General features: G+C 34.4%; 1 protein-coding gene across 2 annotated transcripts; it reads right to left on the bottom strand.

The window, feature by feature from the left end:
• Positions 1 to 2,595: 2,595 nt before the first annotated feature.
• Positions 2,596 to 22,365, bottom strand: MDM2 (MDM2 proto-oncogene). Of its 2 annotated transcripts, none has more exons than XM_016148463.2 (11): positions 21,536 to 21,795; positions 21,303 to 21,387; positions 18,975 to 19,049; positions 16,176 to 16,309; positions 14,360 to 14,409; positions 11,738 to 11,805; positions 11,505 to 11,601; positions 10,387 to 10,547; positions 6,942 to 7,097; positions 6,229 to 6,306; positions 2,596 to 4,857 (listed from the first exon to the last, which is right to left on the bottom strand). In XM_016148463.2, exons 2-11 carry the CDS (start codon positions 21,381 to 21,383, stop codon positions 4,279 to 4,281), a joined length of 1,479 nt encoding a protein of 492 aa, XP_016003949.1. In that variant the 5' UTR covers positions 21,384 to 21,387; positions 21,536 to 21,795; the 3' UTR covers positions 2,596 to 4,278. The 2 variants fall into 2 exon arrangements, with proteins under 2 accessions (XP_016003949.1, XP_016003948.1); XM_016148462.2 differs by lacking the exon at positions 21,536 to 21,795 and adding an exon at positions 22,231 to 22,365 and having other exon boundaries at positions 2,724 to 4,857.
• Between the last annotated feature and the right edge of the window lie 528 nt (positions 22,366 to 22,893).

The following is a 22,893-nucleotide window of genomic DNA, read 5'->3' on the forward strand; positions in this document are numbered from 1 at the left end:
AGAATGGAACCTCGAATTTTAGAAGTACTAGTTTACACAAATAATTTGCCACGCCATCGTACATACTCACTAAAGATCTCCAGAGTTTATAGTAAAATGATTAACATAGGTCAAAGTTAATAAATTTTTTTTTTCTGATTGAGCAAAGATATCTGTACTTCTACACCAAAGCGATGTTTTTATGTATAGTGTTTGTCTCGTGATGGTCTGAAGGATAAATAATGAAGGATTTCAGAACTGAAACATGAAACTTGTGTTTTAACTGAGCATTGATCTCTCATCATTCTAACCCAGCAATCTCTTCTGGGAGTATTCTGTCCACTGCATTATAGGTCTACTTACCATTAGTGGATGCCTTCAGAGAAACCAATGTTGTGCTTCCACCTAGTGGTTAAAAAAGTGTTTAACTAAAAGATTTGGTCTTCGCTAGCCTCAAAAACCAAAAAAACAAAACAAAACAAACAAACAAAAAAACCAACCAAAAAACAAATGATTGTGATAAAAGGAGAAAAGTATTTTTTAATAGAGGGATTTTTTTTTTTAAGAAAAAGCTTTCCCAATTCTGTTATGATCCTGACATTGTATCAACTTTTAAAGAAAATTGGTCCCTTATTTTCAAAATGGCTTTTAAAACTGCCTCTTTTTCTCTTGTAAATTAGGGAAAACTGCATATTTGCTTTCCTTGCCAATTGAAATCCTTTACTGAATCCCTACTGTGCACACAATGCACTATAGTAGGCACCTGGGGGAAAGGGACAGGAAAGGATGTTACAATCAACTACTGTGGAGAGTACAAAACGTTGTCAGTGAACTTGTATGAAAAATACCTCAGAGACCATACATATACATGTATATATGTGTGTGTATACATGCATATACATATATATACACACATACATATATAATATATATATGTATATATGTATATGTATATATAAAGATAGGGTTAATTCGAGGTTACCTCTGCTGGGTTTTAGAAGTGGTTATGGTCATGAATGGATGGATGCAAGAATATAATTAAACGCCTGTCATTTATTAGAAGTCCTTACTACCTGCCAGATCCCATCCTTGGCTCCATTTATTTATTGTCTAATTCTAAGGGTACTAAGTACTAGATCTGCTATTCGAATTTAGCCCTTCCCACTTCATTTTGAAATGAAAATAAAAAGTAATGGGAGAGTCAGGAAAACAAGTGACCTTTGTTACACTACAAAAGGTGAGAGAAGAGAATGATGAAAAGCAAGCACCTGTTTCAGAGAGAGCTCTAAAAGTCTAAAATGATTAGGCAGAACATTTGAGATAATACCCAACAAGCAGTAAAATTAGCTTTTTTTCAATATTTAAATGACGGAAGCAACATGAAGATACCTGTAAATTATAAATGAACCAAAAATGGGGGAGACCAAAGGCAGTGAAGTCAATTTACGCAGACGTTACTTTGTTCTTGGAGGAAGGCCTGGGAATGTGTGAATAAAAACACACACAAAAAAATACTAAAATTTAGCAGAGAAATAAATTCGCCTAACATGACAGTAATGGAGAAAACAGAAAAACAACCTAGTATGATTCTCTTACCCAAAACAATATTATTCTAGCAGTATCTTTATATATCATTCCAAATGTATTACCTATTAACTACTGAACATTTGAAGAAGCTCTCATTTGTCACTTCATACTGCTCTCATTCTATTTTCTCTTGGTTTTTATTAAATCCTATTAACAGCCCCTTTTACAAATTAACATATTCAACACTTCTGAACACCTTCTAATGTGTTGGTGCTTTCAGATATTTCTTTTAAAAGCATCATTTGTAAATGTCAAAAAAAAAAAAATTCCCTATCATATATAATTGAAAGCTGGATTTACGATAGACAATATGGCCACAAATTTCTAACTTCTAAACAATTGGTATTTTAGGCTGAAAAAACTTTAAAAAACTAAACTAAAACTCAATTCAGAATCCAAACATCCAGAAAGTACAACTAGAAACTTTTCACAATATACTGTGTAACTTATAGTTATCATCACGAGGCTACAGACTTTCATCCTCATCAGTTAGCTTTAAAATCCCTATTAAAAATAAAAATCCAAACTAAATGATGCCAACAGCTAACCCTGGTTTGGCTTTGGGGCCCTCAGACTTCTGTTATAAAGCCAGTTTTAAGACTCAAGTCCCAGTGCTTTGATTCATTCAATAAATTCTTATTGAGTACCTATATACATGAATCACAATCAAGAACAGGTTCTTGGCCTCATGGAATTTAGTTTAATAGATGACACAGAGAAGTTAACACAGGGCTTTTTATGACGACTAGTGGCAGGGTGGCTAGCCCTAACTCCCCTCCCTGTCCCAGCTATATCCCTTTCAGACAGTTCACAATCACTTGAGAAACCGCTTAAGCCGTTTGCCCTGTAGTAACACAAGACAACAGGATAGGAAGAAAACCCATCTCACAGTCCTACAAAACGATGTAACATTATTTTCTCAAGTTGGCTTTACTCAATAACTTAGAGGCTCCCAACTGCATCAAATTGCCCATTGATATGTCTACTTCCAAAGTGAGTGGGCATGGCCATTCCAAAAACAGAAGCATGTTCAGACTTATACCTTTAATTACCAAAATAAGATATTCAAATATAATTTCTATTTTAACAAAACATTGTTATAGGAAAATTTTAAGTGTTTAAAAGATCCAATAATCAATTCTTGAAACAATTCTTATACAATTAATAAATCGTTTATTCATAAATCAATAAATTTATGTATAAAAAGCCAAAATTTTAGACAATCAAGATAGTAATGATAGGCATGGTGAATGAGACAATTTGCACAGATATGAATGTTTTGTAAATAGCATAACACTGTATAACATATCCTGAAAGTAGTGTTTATAATTGCATTTTTGCTACCAACTCTTCTTAAAGTTGTTATAAATCCCAAATTATTAAAGCTTTAATGTATTTGAAGATCACTCTTTGGCTAATGTACTGATTGCTTCAAGCATTTGTTTCCTACGTATATATGTATACACAGTAAGTCACGTGCGTGCATTTGTTGTTTGTTTTTAGTTTAATACAATACTGTTAGTAACTGGCACACAAACTTGCTGTGCAAAATTATCCTTCAGGTCCATTCTAAACTAATAGTTCGGTTGATTTTATTGTACTCACCTGAGTATGTACAACTGTCCTACAGGGGAGAAAAATATTGGGACTCTAAATCAAAGCGGTTATTTTCACTATTTTGCTGAAGATTTATATTTAAATATAAATCGGTAAATTAATCTATTCAGTTTGATATTTTATAATCCTATGTTTGACCCTACTGGTCTTAAAGGAAAGTGATCAGTTGTTTTACTGAAAGAACTTATGACATTTCCAGCTAGTTTAAAAACAAACAGTCTATTTATTAAGTTTCTCAATTAGTCTTTGTGAATTCACTTGTTTCCAAAACTGGCCTTAAGCAAACGTCTGAAACCTAGGTAACTACCAGGAACATGTAGCCTAGCCCATGAAGGCATTTCAAAGTGACTTATAATTTTTCAACTTCAAACAACAGATGGTATTAAACTTTGAAATTAGGTATGGAAAAGGGCTTGAATGAAACAATCTGCCTAAATTAGATGCCTAGACAATTCCACGCTGTACCAGGGAGTCTTAAAAAAATTATGAGTAAATGATGGCTATTCTCAAAATCGTCTCAAACTGACATCATTATCACCTATCCTTTACTATATCAATGAAGCTAGATAATAAGAGCATTTTCACTTACACAGCACCAAATATAACTACCAATTACTTTTTTATCTGGAAAGAGTAGTTTAAGAGTCTCTGAAAGAATGAAGTATGGGTCAAAGGTTTAAGAATATCTAAAATTTAAATACTAAGTCTTTCGCATTTTTTCTCCTCACATAAAAAGTACTAAATAAGTTATATTTAAATTTTCCACTTGCAGTAATTTTTTTAAAAAATCAGATATTTCTTGTTTGAGAAAGTGAAAATTATTTAAAATATGAGAGGCAGGGGTAAAGGATGAACTCTAGATATCCAATTCAAATTACATTAAAATCTAACTATAAACAGGAGTGAAATTTTCATTAAAGAAAATAAATATTCACCATTCCCTCTCTCAAAGTAGGTAAATTTCACTAAACAAATCTACATGCATCAAGATACCTTCTTGCTTTGATACAAGTAAAAAAATAAAATTTCCTGTTTTCTAAATTTCTAGGGTTGTATAGTTAGAAATATATAATTCTACTTTTATAGAAAGGTCAACTAGGAGAAATAAGTTAACACGATCATTTGAATTGGTTGTCTACACACTGGGCAGGGCTTATTCCTTTTCTTTAGCTTCTTTGCACACGTAAAACATGCCATAAGATGTCCTGTTTTGCCATGGACGATGCAACCATTTTTAGGTCGACCTTGGCAAATCACACAAGGTTCGATAGCATTAAGTGGAAAACTAGACTCCACACTTTCTTCTTTGTCTTGTGTTTCTTCCTTCTCTAACTCTTTGACATCTTCTTGGCTGCTATAAATAATGCTACTAGAAGTTGATGGCTGAGAATAGTCTTCACTTTCTTGGGATTGGGAGGCTTGTGTGATCTTTTCATCATTTTCCTCAACACATGATTCTCGGGAATCATACACTGTAGTATTTTTTTTACAATCAGGGACATCAAAGCCCTCTTCTACTTGTACTGAGTTTTCAAGTTCAGTTTCCTCAGCCATTTTCCCTTTTTCTTTCCCTTTGTCTTCAGGAAGCCAATTCTCACGAAGGGCCCAGCATCTGTTGCAATGTGGTGGAAGGGGAGGATTCATTTCACTGCATGAAGTGCACTTCCAATAGTCCTTCAATGAAATAAGACAGAGTTTCTGTAACCCTTTAATAACTAGTCATATCTATGCTAGCACCTTTAATCCGTCCAAGGTAAAATATATCACACAGCTCAATTTTCAGCATTTACCAGTCTTTCCTTTAAGTATTTCTCAGCTAAACTCTGAAGAACACTAAAACAAAAAATATATTCACCATGACTTAAACCATGCACCTATAAAGTTATCTGTTCAAGGACACATGGTTCATCTAGTTGAAGCAAGTGATATGGTATTATCTTCTGCTCTGTAATGAGACTCATACCCATTTAACTTCCTTAAAGGCTCAATCCTGGATACTGTGCTGAGAGTCCACCCAGTCAATCTAGATGAAACCACCACTCAATCTGCCACTGACTTCCTTAGAAGTGCACTAAATTCAATGCTCAGCTGAGTGTTCCCTAACTTCACCCACAGAGGTGATGCTTAAACATTCTCCCCAATAATCACTGACAGCTAAAATCTGTCACTCTTGTCACTATCCAAAAATGTATGCCCCTTACTTATCTATCCTTCCCCATGTTCTCATCTCTGTAACTGTTGATTGCGTCTTCCTTACCCTAATTTATCTTCCAAATCTTTCCACCATGCAATTTGGATAATAAACTCCCCTCACATCCCTGGCTTTTTTACTGAACATACCTTTATCTCCCTGCCTTAACCGAAGCATGGTTCTTGCCTAAGAACATTGTACATGTAAAACTTGCCATAAGAGATCCTTCCTATCTTGACATGAATAATGTAACCATTTTTAAATTGCCTGACAAATGACATAAGACATTAGCAAAAAGGGTGGAGACTGTTCATTCTCCCACATTGGTGCTTTCAAGTTTCAGAGTAAGTTTCTTCTAACTGAAAAAACTAAAGAGGCAATATTAAGAATAAAAATTAAAGCAATATTCAGTTTGAAAAAAAACTTCCAATACCTCGGGCACCCAGGGAAGCAGGAAATGTTTAAGTCCTAATTTCTTTAATGTCAAACCCTACAGTCTAATACAAATCAATATGAAAATATATTCAATGAGATTGGCAAAATGTTGGTAACTATCAGACCTTAATGATAAGTATACTGGAGATACACTGTATTATTCTGCATGCTCTATATACTTGAAATTGTCCATAATAAAGTTCTTTAAAAGTTCAAATTCCAGCAGAAAAAAACTAAAAACTGTAGCAACATATCCCAACACAACAAACGAAAGAACAAAAATGTTTTAAATCATTAAAATTTTAAAGATTTTAACTTTATAAAAATTACCTCATGTCAGGAAGGAGATTAGACATATATTTCTAATCTTGACTTCAATATTATTTTTCAATTCCTTAAAAAGGTAAATGTATACTTACAGCTAAGGAGATTTCAGGGTCGTCTTCAAATGAATCTGTATCACTCTCCTCTGCCTGATACACAGTAACTTGATATACCTAATGAAATAAATCCAATAGCATCAATTCATCACTTTTTCTTCAACCAGGAAGGCTTCTTAGTATTAAGTCCTAAACAAATAGCATGTACTACTATATATGAGCAATTCTGAGACAAAGGTCAAATGGAATGAGTGTAAAAGTGAAAAACAGATCAGTGAAACCCTCACATACTATGGTAAAAAGTCAACAAACAGAATGTTTAAAATAATTAAAGCAAAAATATTTGGTATAGGTATTTTTATTTTATTAATATGGAGGTAATAAATAACAGTGAAACAGGTAGACATGTAGGCAACAGAGCTGGAGGTACTATGTGACTTTAACAGTATACATGCTTTCTTTACTTTTATAAAAAGTAAATTAATATAAAAAGGGAACTAAATCATTTTTTAAACAAGCAAACTACTAAAAGAATACTCATGAAGGCCTACTTCTTGGGATTATATTTATAAAAATTTAAATCAAACAATAGGAAACTACAAAGGCTCAAGTCCAGAAAACGATACTACAGTTTGAACAAATTGAGAGTCAAATATTTCAAGTGAAATCTGAATACATTAGTCTTTCAATCTCATCAGTCGATATGGAAAATATTTTAAAACTTTAGAATATAATTAGAAAAATAAAACTACCTCATCATCTTCATCTGAGAGTTCTTGTCCTTCTTCACTAAGGTTATAATCTTCTGAATTGAAAGACTCAACTTCAAATTCTACACTGAATCGATCTGAAACTGAATCCTGATCCAACCAATCACCTGAATGTTCACTTACACCAGCATCAAGATCCTAAAATCAGGAAAAAAAAAAAAAAAAAAAAAAAAGCATGACAATGTACATTATTTCTTGGCCTCTGCAACAGCTTCCAAACTCATTCCTGTGCTTCTAGATCTTCCTCAGATCTATCCTGCACACTGACACTAGTTTAACATTCTGGGTCGTTACTACACTATTATTATTTTCCCTGTTCAAAACACACCACATTAAGGAAAAAGTCCACATCCCCTTGGCATTCGAGGTACACACAGTATGACTATATGAACATTTTCAGCTTATCTCCAGCTAGACACTCCCGCCCGCCCAATAAATATGAGCTATAAGCCAGATCTAGATTGTTTCCTACAACATTTGGCACTTCATCTTCCACACTCTAACTAGAACAAGTTTTAAGTCCTGCTCATCTTTTGACAGAAGTAAGCCACTGTTAATACCACAACTAAAAGAACCCTCTGAACCTTTTATTACCATTACTACTTATGATTATTACTGATTGTATAGTTCCACATAAATTATGCCCAAACAATTTTGCACGTTTCTTATCTGAATTATACACACTTTAAGCATTAAGACCTTGTCTTAATTACCTTTACATCTTCAGTCAGTAGAATGCTAGAAGCTAAAACACACAATAACTATGAGATTTGTTTTATAATAAACTTTGAAAACAGTTTCTTTGGAAAAGCTTTTAAACATTTCTATTTCTTTTTAAAATTCTGTATCAGGTAGTTTACATTTTAGGTCTCTAATTAATAGTAAAGGAACCTAATAAGACCTTCAATCCTATAATTATGTGCTGTCAGTGGTTAAGGGTAGAACTGGAAAAAGTACATAAATCTAGGAGTCAGGATACATATTCTTATTTTAGATTTGCCACAAAGTAGCTATTTAACCTTGAACATATTTAACCTGTAAAGACAACAGCTACTTCATCTATGAAAAAGTTTGAATTAAATGATCTCAAATAAATTTCCATTTATAAATACAAAGAGTATATTATTTTATAACCATTAAAGTCAAAATACTTTTTTACAGTGATGTTTTTACAGTAGTAGTAAAGCAACATTCATCAAGTTGCAGTTCTAATTCATAACAGCTCTACTATCAGGTTAAAATCACAAGTCAAGCTAGAATACAATACTATTTTCAATAAAGTAACCTAACAAACTGGATATTTCAATTAACTAGTGCACTAAGTTTAGAATAAGAGGGAAATCACAAGAAAAATTAAGTCTCAGAAAGCAGCCTCCATGGCAGGAGTCAGCAAACTGGCCTCTACCCTAAAGTTTTATGGATCACAGCAACACCCATGTTAACCTGTCATCTATGGCTGTTTTTGCCTTATAACAACAGAGCTGAGTAGCTGCAACAAAGATCCTATAGCTACTATCCCATCCCATTTTGCCCACCCCAGTTCTAGAGTACTATCAAGAAAGCAATATCAAAAGTTCTTTTTACACATTCTGCTAATGTTCAAAAAAGAATGACTCATTTAAATATTGTATATTTTTTAAAAGCAGAAAACAGGCTTGATCTGGAAAGATCTTAAGTTTTGAAGTCAGAATTCCCTGGTTTTGTCTGAATTTCAATTGTGACAGCTATTAGTTATGGGACCTTAAAAAAGTTATTTGAAACCCTAAAGTCTTAATTTTCTCATCTATAAATGGAGTTAGAGGCTACTGAGATGATGAAGTACCATGTAAACTACCTGATATATAGAGCTTAGAATATAGCCTTAGTTTCTCAATTTATAAAACTCAAAAGAGGCAAGGCAAATATTCTTTCCTTTAACTCCTTTACAAACTGGTGAATGATGACACCAAATGAGGTCTATAACATTCTTATATAAAGTAAGCTAAATTGAAAAACAAATATTGGCTCTACCAAAAGCTTTTATAACTAGGAACTTGGCCTGAAAAACATAATATTTTTAATAGAGAGGAATTTTTAGAGCGTGTAGGATAGGAAAAACAGTGGGGGACAGGGGTAATACCCTTCTACATTTCTTTGATAACAAGGCAGTGTCCCAGGTGGAAAGCAAGAACAAGGACTTTAAATAACATGAAGCTAGAATTTTGGAACAACTTTAACAAAGACTGTTTAAAGGGACGTTGTAAGGAATATAATTACCTAAATATAAAGTTTGTGTACATGTCGAATTTTCTTTCATTGGAATTTTCAGATCATACATATTTGTTTTCAAGAAGCTGTATTTTTTCATAGCATTTATTAAATGTTTAATTATTTAATTGTTGATGGTCTAACTCCTGACGGCAGGGATAATATTTACTTTGACTACCACTGTATCTCAGTGCCAAATGGATGGCATAGAAAACACACTTGAATATGTACTGAATAAAGAACTTGCTCTCCCCAAGCCACCTAGTGGCCTACACAAGTAACAGCTCTACTAAATACGAACGTTAAAGGGCACATTTGTATTCATAAAATTACTGCTTTGGAAGAGAAAAACCTAACATAAAAAGAATAAGGTTACTATCACAATTGGTTCAGTCCCTTACATATTCTAGAGAACTATAAAATAATTACTCATATCCAGAATGACCATGAGGCACTGCCATCTGTATCACAAATAAAGGTTCCAATTTTAGTAATATTTTAAGGACAAATGTTAATGACAAAAAAGAAAATATTCTATTTGTCAAACATTCTTGTTAGCAAAAACTTCTTTACAAAATTTCTTTCAGTGATATCTCTTAAGAATTTTATTCCTGGCTAATACTTTAGAATTTTATATCAATCGAAAAGTACTGATAATCTGTCAACCATGCAATAATATACCCATGTTTCACAACCTTAGGAAATAGACCCTTCCCTGATGTCTAGATGTATGACATATGACAAATGTGAAGCTGAGATTTACTTGCTGATAGCTGTAGTAAAAATAATATTTTTATTCTAAATATTCAAGGCAAATTTGCCTTTGAATCCTAAGACATTTAATCAAATTTTCATTTTTGACTACCTACCCTATACTCCAATTTATTTGAATTTATTATTGGTGCAGTGGCTCCACAAAGAGTCTCCAATATGTAAGGTGATATTAATAACAGTACTAATTTTACCAACACAAACCCAGTGCAACTCCACTATTTTCCACCCTTCTCCCCAAACCTGGGGAAGATCTACCTATACAGGTTTATTTTAAAGAAAAATTTACCACTGTGTATAGCAGAAATTGCATATTATACATGTGCATTCTATTTGAATGCTTATTAGAACTGCTAGAATTAGATTTTAAAAATAAAAAGTCTTGTTTTCTTTAAAACAAGAAGATTACCGGATTTGATGAAGTCCCTGTTGATTCACTGCTACTGTTTCTTTCACAACGTATCTCCCTTATTACACAAAGAGCAAGGTTTTCATCAAAGGAAAAGGAAATACTATCAGATTTGTGGCGCTTTCTTTGTCGTTCACCAGGTAGTTCATCTGAATTGTCCTCTGGATATGTTAAGAAAAAACAAGTTAATTAAACTGCTATCCCATGATTTAGTTATAAACCGAGCTGTCTTAGAGTACCTATTTATACTTAAATTTAGTTTCAATGAAATTAAACAGAAAAATAGTGCTATTTCAAAAGTCAACACTCTTTCATTGGATCTGTCCAACAGAGTAGAACACTAAATTTTTAAAAGACTTTAAAGCTTGAGATTTTTATCTCCATTAAATCACAATAAATTTAATCCCTCCACAACTTATATTGACCAAACAATCTAGAATTTTTCTGTCAAAAACAAACAAGATTTTTTTCCCTGAAAAGAACCAAATGTTTAATATACTTAGAAGACATATTTGCAATTCACTTTTGCATAAGTTACAAATATAATTTGATTTCTCCCAACCAAATAAGTGCCCTAACTTCCTTCTGCCCTCATGTACAAGATTCTAGTCTGGGTTTACTTAGTCTATTTCACTTATCTTTTTTCACCTGAATCAACAAGCAGCACTCGCAGGTATCATTGCACTCTTCCCAGTTGATACTTTGATCAGGCAATAGCCTTCTCCTCTACCACCTTTCCTCTGCAAAAATACTCTTAGCTACTTTCTTATCCTTATCTTCGTTCCTAAGATGTTATTTACTATGTTTTTAAACTCACTGGTATGTTTTATCATTTAAATGTTAAGGTAAGTAAAACAGAGTTTAAATCCTCGTCCTTTATTATCTTGAATAGAGAGCTGGCTAACTATAAAAACCAAGGAGCACAATAAACTGTACCAGATGTTGCTAAGAAAGCAAGTTTTAAACCAAATAAATCACATAAAAATGAGAATGAAACTCAAATTCATTCATCTAAACCAAAAAAAGGCACAATTTCATTAAGCCTAAATGTAGTAATTTCATTAGAGAATAAACGCTAAAAAGCTGTTTAAAAATGATAATTAAATATTCATATTTACCTGTCTCACTAATTGTTCTCCTTCTAGATGAGGGAGATGGTCTAGAAACCGAATCTGAAGATGAAGGTTTTTCTTCTTGTAGCTCTTGCACAGGGTCCTAAGCATTCGGGGGGGGAGAGGGGGGACACATCACAAACTTAATTTTTAACACCAAGAAACAAAAAATTCTATTTTAAATAATCTTTTAAATTTGTAAGAAACATCATACTAGAACAAGTCAGTTTCAAGATTACCTTTTCATCACTCCCACCTTCAAGATGACAACTGTTTTCACTCACGGGTATGCCTGAATCTGATGGTTCTGATAGAAAATAAAAACAAAAAGTTATTAACTAGGAAAAAAAGGCTACTCAACCCTCAGTCCAGGACAAACTCCTCATACAATTTAACATTTCAATAAAGAAACATGTGTCTCCCAAGTGCCATCCCCATGCTAGATTCTTGATATGTAATTATTAAGCATAATAAACACAATAAAAGAAGTGTAAGATAAATCAGTGGTGAAGCAGAGCAATTATTTGGTAGGAACAGAGCAGTATCTGAGGAACGAGTAATCAGGAACCATTTCAAAGCAGAAGCAGGACTAGAAAAGACCATTCCAGATTGAGGGATCGCTGTATTAAAAAAAATATATCCAAAAGTGAACTACCAGTGCCTGAGGCAGAAAACTACAGGTAGTATATTACCAAATGTAAGCAGAATCATAAATGATCTCGTGTGTCTTACTAAATTCAAGAATGTCAACAAGCAGCACTCGCAGGTATCATTGCACTCTTCTCAGTTGATACTTTGGAATCTTCCCTAGGGTACTGCTGCAGCCACTCTCCATAAAAAAGTTTAATCCAAGAGATAAAACTGACTTGCCAGTACACAGCACATATTTTATTCAGAGAGCAATAAAGAACTCCTCTCTAAATGGTCATTTTAAACACAAGAATGACGACTCACGCTAGCAAAATACAAGAAAAAGGGAGCAGAGGCAGGAAAACCAGTATTAGACAGTAACTGCAATAATGTTTATTAAAAAAACCTAAACTAAGGCATGGAAAAAGGAACAATTCCAGAGAAATTAAAAACGTAAAAGCCCTGGTGTCTGACATACAAGGCAAGGAAAAAAGAAGTCAAGGATTCCAAGATTCTACCTTGGGTGGACAAATAGATGGTACCATTCACCAAGACAGAAACTGCAGAAAATGGACAGATTTGGATGCAAAGATAATGAACTAATGTGGATGAAACTCATTCAGATAGGTGAGTTTAGTTTGTAGTTGGATACGTAGACCTGGAGCTCAAAACTCAAAGTTTCAGGTATGGAATATATATACAATTACAAACGATCATAATCAAATGCCCTTTACATTCTTTTGTAGATATTTTCATCTGAATAGTGAAGTTAGGACTGAGCATTAACAGTTTAAGATTATATACATCATAATGTTTTATAGGTATTACACTGATTTTAAAATGTACATGCAGAGAGATTATATTTTTAGTACAGTAGCATAGATATTACCAAAACAGATGTAATAAAAAGCACTAGGTGTGACAAGGTTTAGAATGCTGATATAAGTTCTGAAGTTAATGCTACTAATCTGAAATCTGGAACAAGCTCAGAATGGAAATAACATAAATAATCTATAAATTACCATCTCATTAATAAAATTTTCCTAGTAATCTACCAAGGTTTATTTAAATGAACAAATAAATACATCTGTGATAATACTTCAGAACAATGAAAATACTACAGTACTATAGTCATTTTATTTGCCTTCATCTGAAGGCATAAAGAGCTTTGTAAAACAATAAAATGTCAGGTCACTAGATTAAAAATTACTTCTATTCTGGGACAAGATGGTGATGCCCTTTTCTGGGTCTTAAATCCTAACTTTGGAAAAACAAGTATTCAATTCAACACTTACTAAACACTATATAAATAAAAAACACTGTACTGTGTGATGTAGAATGCAAACTTGAATAGGACATAGGAAAGAGAAGTATAAACAAGTATAACAAAGCTTTATAACAATAAAATCTAAATACAGAATAGTGGTAGCACAGAGGAGTGGTCAGTTCATCCAGAGAAGTAAATGATCTTCTGAGAACAGTTCTTAATTGTATTTTGAGGATGGGCTTTAAGAAACCTGTGATGTGTTGGAGCCAGCTCCCAAAAGCACTCGAAAGCAGACTGCGCACATCTCTTCCCAACTCTCTATTTATAGCCTGAAAATGGCCATGATGGGAACATTTATACCATGGAAATCACCAACCACTACAAATCAGGCCTTTTCCCTTGAAGAGCGCGTTGTTAAACATTTACCAGCATACCACTACATACGAATATCCTTCTTCAATGAGAATCCACTGCTTTGAGATTATCAAAGGGATACGTGACCCGAAAATGACTAGTTAAGAACAAGTCTAAGTGTAATAAAATACCACTTACCTAAACAAATTGGTAAACAGAGTTTTGTCTACTATACAAACCAAAGAAACAAAAAATACCCATCCTTGTTTCAAATGGTCTTACCTAGGTATAATTACTTCCCAAAACCTTTTAATACATGTTTCAAGGTTCGATCATATCTTTACTAAGTAGGGAGCTTCTGAAATGACCTACCTTTCAAGACAAATTCTAATAACATAAGGCTTAAAACTAATATAAGACTGCATTAGAATCTAGTATTGTGTTTCGTTCATATGTATTTCTTCCTATTAATCACACTCTTTTATAATTCAACATATAACAAAGCAACTTTTAAAGAGAACAAAATTATATTTCTATTCTATTTCTATTACTGTAGATACACAAAACATCTTTAAAATATTTTTGTTTATGATATTCAAAATTAACTTACCCTGTTGATTGACTACTACCAAGTTTCTGTAGATCATTGTATATATTTTCCTTGTAGAGAGAAAAAAATAAGAAATGCACATTTTAAAAAATGTATTAAGCTAGAATTAACCTGACTTTTAAATGCATTATTAGTATGTACTCTACCGAAACCAAATTCTAAATCACTGCATTCAAATTATATCAAGCTTCTAGGCCCTAAAAAGCACCTAAAGTTGCATAATGATTACATACAGCTACTTTTAATAAGGTCTCTAGATGAGTTGACATATTGGTTTCCTGAAATGTGCCTTGTTTGGATTTTACCAAAGGGCCACAGAGAATGGGTGTGAATCCAAGAGGCAGGTTAATGTACGTACTTATTTTCAAACAGAAAAGAAATTTTCTATTTCTGTGCTTAGAAGCAGACTACCTAAAAAAGTAATGTTATAGAAACCCCACTATATAGAAACTTGACTACGATTTTGACTTTCATCGACCTTGGACCAATCATCTAACTCATTTTCTTTCATGATCTTAAAATTCATTAAAAATAAAGCAGTATTCATTCATTTCATAAATATGAACTGAGAACCTACCCTACTACCTATCAGCCACTATTCTAGAAACTGGAGAAAAGAATAAAATAAAACCAAATCTCTGCTCTCATGGACTCACATCCAAATAGGAAGGCAATTCACTTATTCCAGTATTCGATGATGTGAAAGTATGTTTTTTTTATTTTTAACTAATGATTTGAGAATGTTTAGTGGTTACGAGATACCATTTATAATTCTTAAGTGCCAAATCCAACTATTTCTTTTCACCCCTGGGACTGATTGTACACCTCCTTAAACTCACAAAAATCAATATTCCTATTCATATACTTTTTCTGAGTCAGCAATTTCCCCAGTGGTTAATCTCTCAACATATTAGAATTCAAGTCAAAGATAATTCTACCAGTATGCTTTCGATATCAGAAACCGTTACCTTCAAACATTATTAGAAAATTCAATACTCAAATGGTGTAAAATCACTGATAAAGTTCTTCAATTTATAAAATTAAAGCTATATCCTAAGGCCAGTGTAAAATGGTAACATAAATATTAAACAGAAGTGGTTTTGTCAATGGAAAGATGCTTATATAATGTTAAAAATCAGGATGACATATAATTTTATTAATCAATGATATCCCAATAAACTTTTTTTGAAAAAGGACAAAATTAAATATATTATGTTCACAACTAGGTTAAAACACACATCTGTACATAATATAAAAATGACAGGTAAAAATACCTTTCAAAAAAAAAATACCTTTCAATGACAAACTAGTCATTTTCTTTCCTATTCATCTTAGCTTTCTGTCTTAATGTTTAGAATAAATTTATACATAGCCCGCTTAATCACCATCTTTTTTAGCTATAATATTATTGAAATTAAATACCAATACAATCTGGTTGTTTCATGTGAAAAGTATTAATTTATTAAGATACACGTGCTGAGGCTCCATAAAGATTGTGCTAAACCAAGTGGGACAAGGAATTCCAAATACGAGAATGACTGAAAATAGTCTTCAGCTCTCAGTAGAATAATTCTAGAAATGTTATCTGAGTTAAATTTAAGATAAGTACCATAATGGTATACAAACTAGGCATGAAACTCAGGTTTTTAATATTCTAGAACTCAGGTTCTCAAACAACATACTACACTGCTATGAAATTAAATTTCAGCATCTTTTATACATGTTATAACAATTTTTCTCTGACAAAAGGGAGTGAGGATGCAAGTGAACTGCAATATTTACCCAGCTGGCTTTTTACAATGGATTGAAGAATTACCTGTGTTCTTTCACAGAGAAGCTTGGCACTCCAAACAAATCCCCTAGAAGATCATTTGAACAATATACAATATGCTGTTGCTTCTCATCATATAATCGTTTATTCATAATATACTGGCCAAGATAAAATATAACCTGAAAAAGAAATATGATTTGAGCCTTGAAGAAAATTAAATGTTAGTTTCAAATACATTTCAATATCTCATTTATTTGAGGAAGCTTAAACAACCAGCAGCCATTTACGACCATCTAGTATAACCTTTCAGTACTATTAAAAAAAAAAACTTTTATATCTTTTCCTTTTAATCTGATGGAAGCAGCCACTGCTTCTCTGATTTAGTTAAATAAACTTTACAATGTCTTTTTTATTCCCAGACCTTAACGTTGCCCAAATTATCTAGGTACTACATATTAGGAAGAAGGGAAATGGCAGTAAAACGTAAAACAACTGATAGCAATAATAAACAAAAACAAAAACATCAACTAAAATATAGCAGCGATCTGGAGTTATGTAGTAAATTATCTCAACACCATATACCTCAATAGCTTCTGAGGTCATCACAGATAAGTAAGACAGGAAAATAACCAATTACTTCTACAGTTTGGGAGAATTTAGTGAATAAAATAAGCCCTTGAAGATATCAATATAATCTATACAATAATCATCAAAATAATAACCCTGAATCATGCACATACAGATAAATTACATTCTGCATGCTCTGTTAACAAGTAAGCAATACATTTTAAGACATCCACATACAAATCTAATAACAATCATCTAAATATGTATGGTGTTTTACAGTTTATGATGTACTTTTATAAGCACTCTCATTCTTCTAATAGTTCATAGAGATGTTATCACCATATTAGAAATAAGAAAACTGACTCAGTCTTCTGACTCCTGGTCCAATGTTCTACTACCCCGTACCAGCTTTCATCACTCTCCCATATGTCCCCAAAGATCCTACAACTGTAAACTCTATCCGACAATATACACATTACTGTTATATAACTGAGCATTAGCATTCCAAGTCTTTATGACAGCCTTGATCAATGTTCTTATTTTTAACTAATATTAAGTCCCTTTTTTGTTTCCTTAATTGATTACATAATGGTAGTAAGGTCAAACCCAGGTTAACAACTCTGAAAACGTCATTTACCTTGACATTTCCCTGCAAGCACTGTCTATAGATTTAACAAGCTGAGCAGACTTCAGACTTAAATAATTCCTATGTGACTATGGATTGGAGAGATGGCTGACAATGAGAAAAGAGGAAGAAAGAGAACCTAGATACCTTTTTACCAAACATCCCATAAAGAAGTTTACAAAAGTATGGCTGAAAAAGAAAAGGTTCTGGAATCTCTTCCTGCTCCACTAACCCCAGGTAGATAAGGTACTTTAGTGTTTTAGGCAATCTGAGCCCTGTAAACTAAGTGGGAAAGAGGAGGCACATTTCACTCACATTGAAATTTTGCCTAAGATGACTCAGTTTCTCACTGAAAATCATGCTTCTGTGTACAAATTTAAAGCTAGAGAACAATACATTGAAATCTATCCACTAAATAAAACATATGTTCACAAATCAGTTCACCTCTGTCCCAGAAAGAATAGTATACTGTACTCATATATCTCTAGTCTAGAAGTTCTTAACCTGGGATCCAGGGATGCCCAAGAAGTTTTTGGAAAGAATTCAAGCCCGTTAATTTTGAAGGGAAACAAAGTTTTGCCACCCCAAAAACTGTGTCGTTTGAGATATTGATTTCAAATTGATTATTAAAAAACATCATAAAGACTCAGAAAGAACCTTTGACACACCCGCACCCCTTTCCTGCCTAAGAGATTCAGAGGGAAAAACCTGTTTCATGAAGGGAATCTTAGCACGATCACCTTAGCATTAGATAAGACTACAAGTATGAGCCTGTTTACTAGATCCCTGTGTCCCATTATATCTGGGTTACCTAGCAAAAATTTACTTGCTGTGTAAGTTCTGCTTCTTATCAACTACCTGTCAACTGTCTACTTCCTTTGAAATCTCAGGTTCCTACCCCCTCTTCTCCTTTGTCTACAATGGCATATGTACCCAATTTTACTTCACTGTCTTTGGAATTCTCATGCTTGTATGAATTCTCCATGTGCATGTATTTTGATCTTTCTCTTGTTAATCTGTTAATCTGATTATTAGCCTAACTAGAAGAATTTAGAAGGAAAAGTATTAATTTTTAGCCCCTACAATTTAGATGAAAAAGAAAAATCTTTTATTTTTTACTAATTTTGAACTGAAAATCAGCTTCTCCTTCAATTACTAATATAGGCAAAAAACACAAAGTATTAGCAATACTTGTGATTTTTTCACCAAGAATCACAAGTGTGACATAGTATTCGTCATACTATGCTTGATGTAAACATTCCAAAATATCCATCATACTCCTCACTACTTCAAAATTTTATTAGATCTGCTACTAAATCTACAAAGTGAATTACTATTTTGGTAACTGCATTTTAATGTTCCTTTTCTAATCCTATTTATTTCATGTATTTAAAAACATAATTCTGAGAAATTAGCAGTCTGAGAAGACTTCACCTTTCTGCCTAGTAGGTTCGCCTACAGAGCTTCCCTTTGTCTCGGTTTCTAGCTGAGAAACGAAACTCAGTGTAATTAGCATTTTCAGCCTCAAATTCTAGTCCAAATTGTCGTAATACTGAATACTGGTGCTTACTGAAAATCCCTCTATCTGGCTAATTTCTCTCCATGGCTATAGTAAGACATTAGTTACCATGTTAACTCTTAGTTTGGCTTACCTCTTTCATAGTGTAAGTGTCTTTTTGTGCACCAACAGATTTCAACAACTTCAAAAGTAATGGCTTTGGTCTAACCTATAAAGAACAAAGAGTTGCTATTATACTTCCAAAATTATTACAGAACTATAAACCCCACAGCAAACACATCTATAAAGAAGTTCAATAAAGGTAGCACACACCACACTTAATAATCCCACAAGGTTAGAATTCAAAACATCGGTCATAACGTTTTCACTAAATGTAATAGACTATTTAAATTGAGTATCAGACTGTCTAGAGAGTCTAGAAAAAAATGCTAGGGCCTAATTATTATGCAAACAGCCACAGACTCCTCAAGCATCATCAGTTGCCATCAAGAGTATCCATGACAGTGCCAGTGCCAGTTATGTTTTCCTCTAGCTATTTCAGTTATTTGTTTACTACCTGACAAACTCAACCATAAATGGAATAGTCCAACGAGCTTACTGTAAACTAAGTTACAAAACCCAAGAAAAAAGAATAAATTTTTAGTGTGAGGGCTTTTACCAATTTTTCTCTTCTACAGATTAGGTTCCTGAAGAATGGAGAACTTAAATAACTAACCCAAGCTTGCAAAAAAAATGACAAAAACACATGACCTGTATTCAAGGACTCAGCCAACTAGACCAAGGATCATTTTTTTCTGTAAAGACCAAACAGTAAATATTTTATGCCTTCCCTGACAGATGACCTGACTCAGAAGTATAAATATCATCTAAATCAAGTGTGGGTGCATTTCAATAAAGTTTTATTTATAAAAATAGGTAGCAGGCCAAATTTAGCCCATAGGCTATATGGCTCATTTAACTCTGATCTAGAGGCTTTACAAGTGGTATTGAAAAATATAACTGGTAGGGGGCAGAGATATATGCTTATGTTTTCTCCCTATCTGTTGCTATATCAAAATCTTCAAAATTCAAGTATGCTTACAGCTTGCCACCTCCACACAAACTCATTCCTCCACACCTCTTTAATATATTCCTGTCTTCTGTCTACCTTTAAAATCTGACAGCATTCCAGTTTGAGATCTAAATCTTAAAATTAGATTTAAGAAAAGTGCTTATTTCCAGCTAATTAACAGAATATTGTTTAATAATTTTAAAACCATTCTTAATCTTATACTTAAGAACAAAAAGATAAATTCCAGATAAAGATCTACATTAAAAATAAAAATACTAGAAGAAAATACAGGAATATATTTGCATAATCTCGGCGATAGGAGTTCTTCCAAAACATGATATGAAATTCAAATGCCAACAAGTCAACAAATTTGACTTCATAAAATTCTCATTTGGAAAATGACAACATAAAGTTAAAGGCAAAAATTATTATGAAAAAGGCAATACACCTAAAAGGAAATTGGACAGATAAAACCAGGTAAATCCCAGAAGAAAATGATTTAACTATCCACAAGATGCCCAACCTCACCAGAGACTGGGGAAATACAAATTGAGACAATGACATAGTACCTTTTACAAAAAAAAAAAAAAAAAAAAAAAAAGTCAAAATAATAATAAAGATTGGTAATATTCGACTGAGGTGAAAACTGTTGAAATCTTTTGGTAAACTAGCAAGTTGTCAGCAGCAATCAAACGTGTATATTTTAGGACCCATTAGTTCTCCTACGATAAAAATCTTTCTTACAGAAATACATAACAGTTGTGTTAGGATACATATACAAAGCAGCACTATTTGTAATACTCGAAAACTAAAGGCAGTTAAAACTATCAGTAAAGATACAAATTTTTTTTAATGGTATACTGTTAGGAAATACTATGCAGCCATTAAAAAAGAACTCTGTAGATTTTATTTACTGACATGGATGCAACATGCAGAACATCTCTAGTGTAAGCTTGTTTTAGTAGGACAAACAGGAAGGTAAAAGATTAAAATTCACACATGCATAATATATGTGGGTATGTACGTAAGAGATCTAAGACATGGTCAAAAAAGACTAAAATTTTCAGTTTTTACTTTCTACATTTCTGTAATGCCTAAACTCTTTACAAGCATTAATTACTTTTGTGACATTTAGAAACCATTTAAAAGTTAAATACTAACAAGTCAAAACATTAAAAAAACTCACATAATAAACATCGGTATCCATGCTTAAGAGTGTATGGAACTCACTTTTAAATCCAGTATGATAAAGAGCTAAGAAAATACTGCTTCTTAAAGCTAACTTTTACTCCATACCTATGCACACACAATTTCACTTAAACAGTCATGCTATAATTGGGAGTGTATGGAATTTAGTTGATCATCTCATAAATTATTTTTAAAAGTCACACTTGAGACAAAAATACCAACCAGGGTCTCTTGTTCTGAAGCTGGAATCTGTGAGGTGCTTACAGCACCATCAGTAGACACAGACATGCTGGTATTGCACATTTGCCTAAAAGGAGGGAAAAAATAAAACACGATAAAAACTTAAAATAATGAAACATCTGTGAAAAAGACAAAATCACATAGCAAGGAGATAAATAATACTTTTAAATAATGCCTTTATTAAAAAGTAAAACCATAAGCAAGTGGGTCCTTACCTGGATCACTACAGAATGAGTGCCTTACGCCGGTGACCACAGTGAATACAGCTGGGAAAAGGCTTGATTTAAATAGTCCCAGCTGGAGACAAGTCAGGGCTTAGCTCCTTTTACAACAGACTCGGAACGTGTCCGAACTTGACCAGCCAAGGAGGAAAAGCTGAGTCAACGTGCCCACAGAACCAGCCCAATCTCGCCCAGACTCGGCGCCTGGTTCAGACGGGCTACAAAACAGGCACCTGTCATTATTCCAACACCCAGCTTGGAAGTCAGCTGGGGGGCTACGCAGCACCCCCGCCCACGTGACCTTTACCCCACGACGCCAGCGGAGTCCTCAGCCCACCCCGAGCGCGGCCCGAAACCCCGCCCTCGCCTCAGGCGGCAGTAAGCTCGTCCCCTTCCAACAGAACCTCCACAAATCCATGTGCTCCTCACCCCCCATTCCCAAATGCACAAAGGCTGGGAGCGGAGAAGTTGGAAAGGGCAGCGAGCTGGAAGACGCAAGTCACAGAGCAAACCCAGAACTGCCCACTCGCTGCCCAGCCGACTGATGTTCCTCACCGAGCGGGGATTTCCGCGCCTGGCGTGGGGTGGGTGTCGCCTAGCACCTTCACGGGCGCGCGGAAGCCCAACACCCTGGGCCTCGGCGATTATTCCACTCGCGGGGCCCAGGCCACTAGGGCGCTCGAACTTACTAGGTCAGGAGAAGGAGACTTCTGGCGGCGGAGGCGGAAGGACGTCGGTCCAAGGACTTAGGGCTGCCCCTCGGGCTCGGCTTCTTGCTCCATTTTTCTTCTACATACACAGGCCCGCACATGCCCCGACAGGAGCCGCGCGGGCCGAGGTGCACCCAACTGGCGACCCCTACCGCCCGAGGGGAGCGCGCCGGAAGCCGCGGCCCATCCGGGCTCTTGCGCGCGAATGCGCGCGCGCGCGCGCAGGCCCTGCTGCCTCCGCCAATTGGGTCCGGGGGCTGGGCCGGCCGGTTCTACGAGGGGGGCGGTCTGGGAGCTCGGCGGCCTGGGCGGAGGGTCGGGAGTGCTTGTCGCTCAGGACCGGCCCTCAAGGCTCGAGTTCCTGGCAGGCGGTGGGTGATGCCCTGCTCACCACAGCCTCTCTTGGCGCTGGACGCTTGGAACTCCTTTTTTCGTTGTGCTATTTTTGTATTTCTTGTGTTTACACCTCCCGACCGCGGGGGAAACTGCAGGCAAATGCGTATTTAAGTGCCTCTACCAAAAAAAGAAACCAAAATTAACAGCTGTGCGCTATATTAAACCTACACCGCCAGCCGCTGAAGTTGTATACAAATGAGTTATAGCAAGACTTTTTTGAGAATACGATTTCAGAGAGCACAATAT

This window comes from Rousettus aegyptiacus, unplaced genomic scaffold (assembly GCF_014176215.1).
Source record: "Rousettus aegyptiacus isolate mRouAeg1 unplaced genomic scaffold, mRouAeg1.p scaffold_m13_p_2, whole genome shotgun sequence".
NCBI lineage: Eukaryota > Metazoa > Chordata > Mammalia > Chiroptera > Pteropodidae > Rousettus > Rousettus aegyptiacus.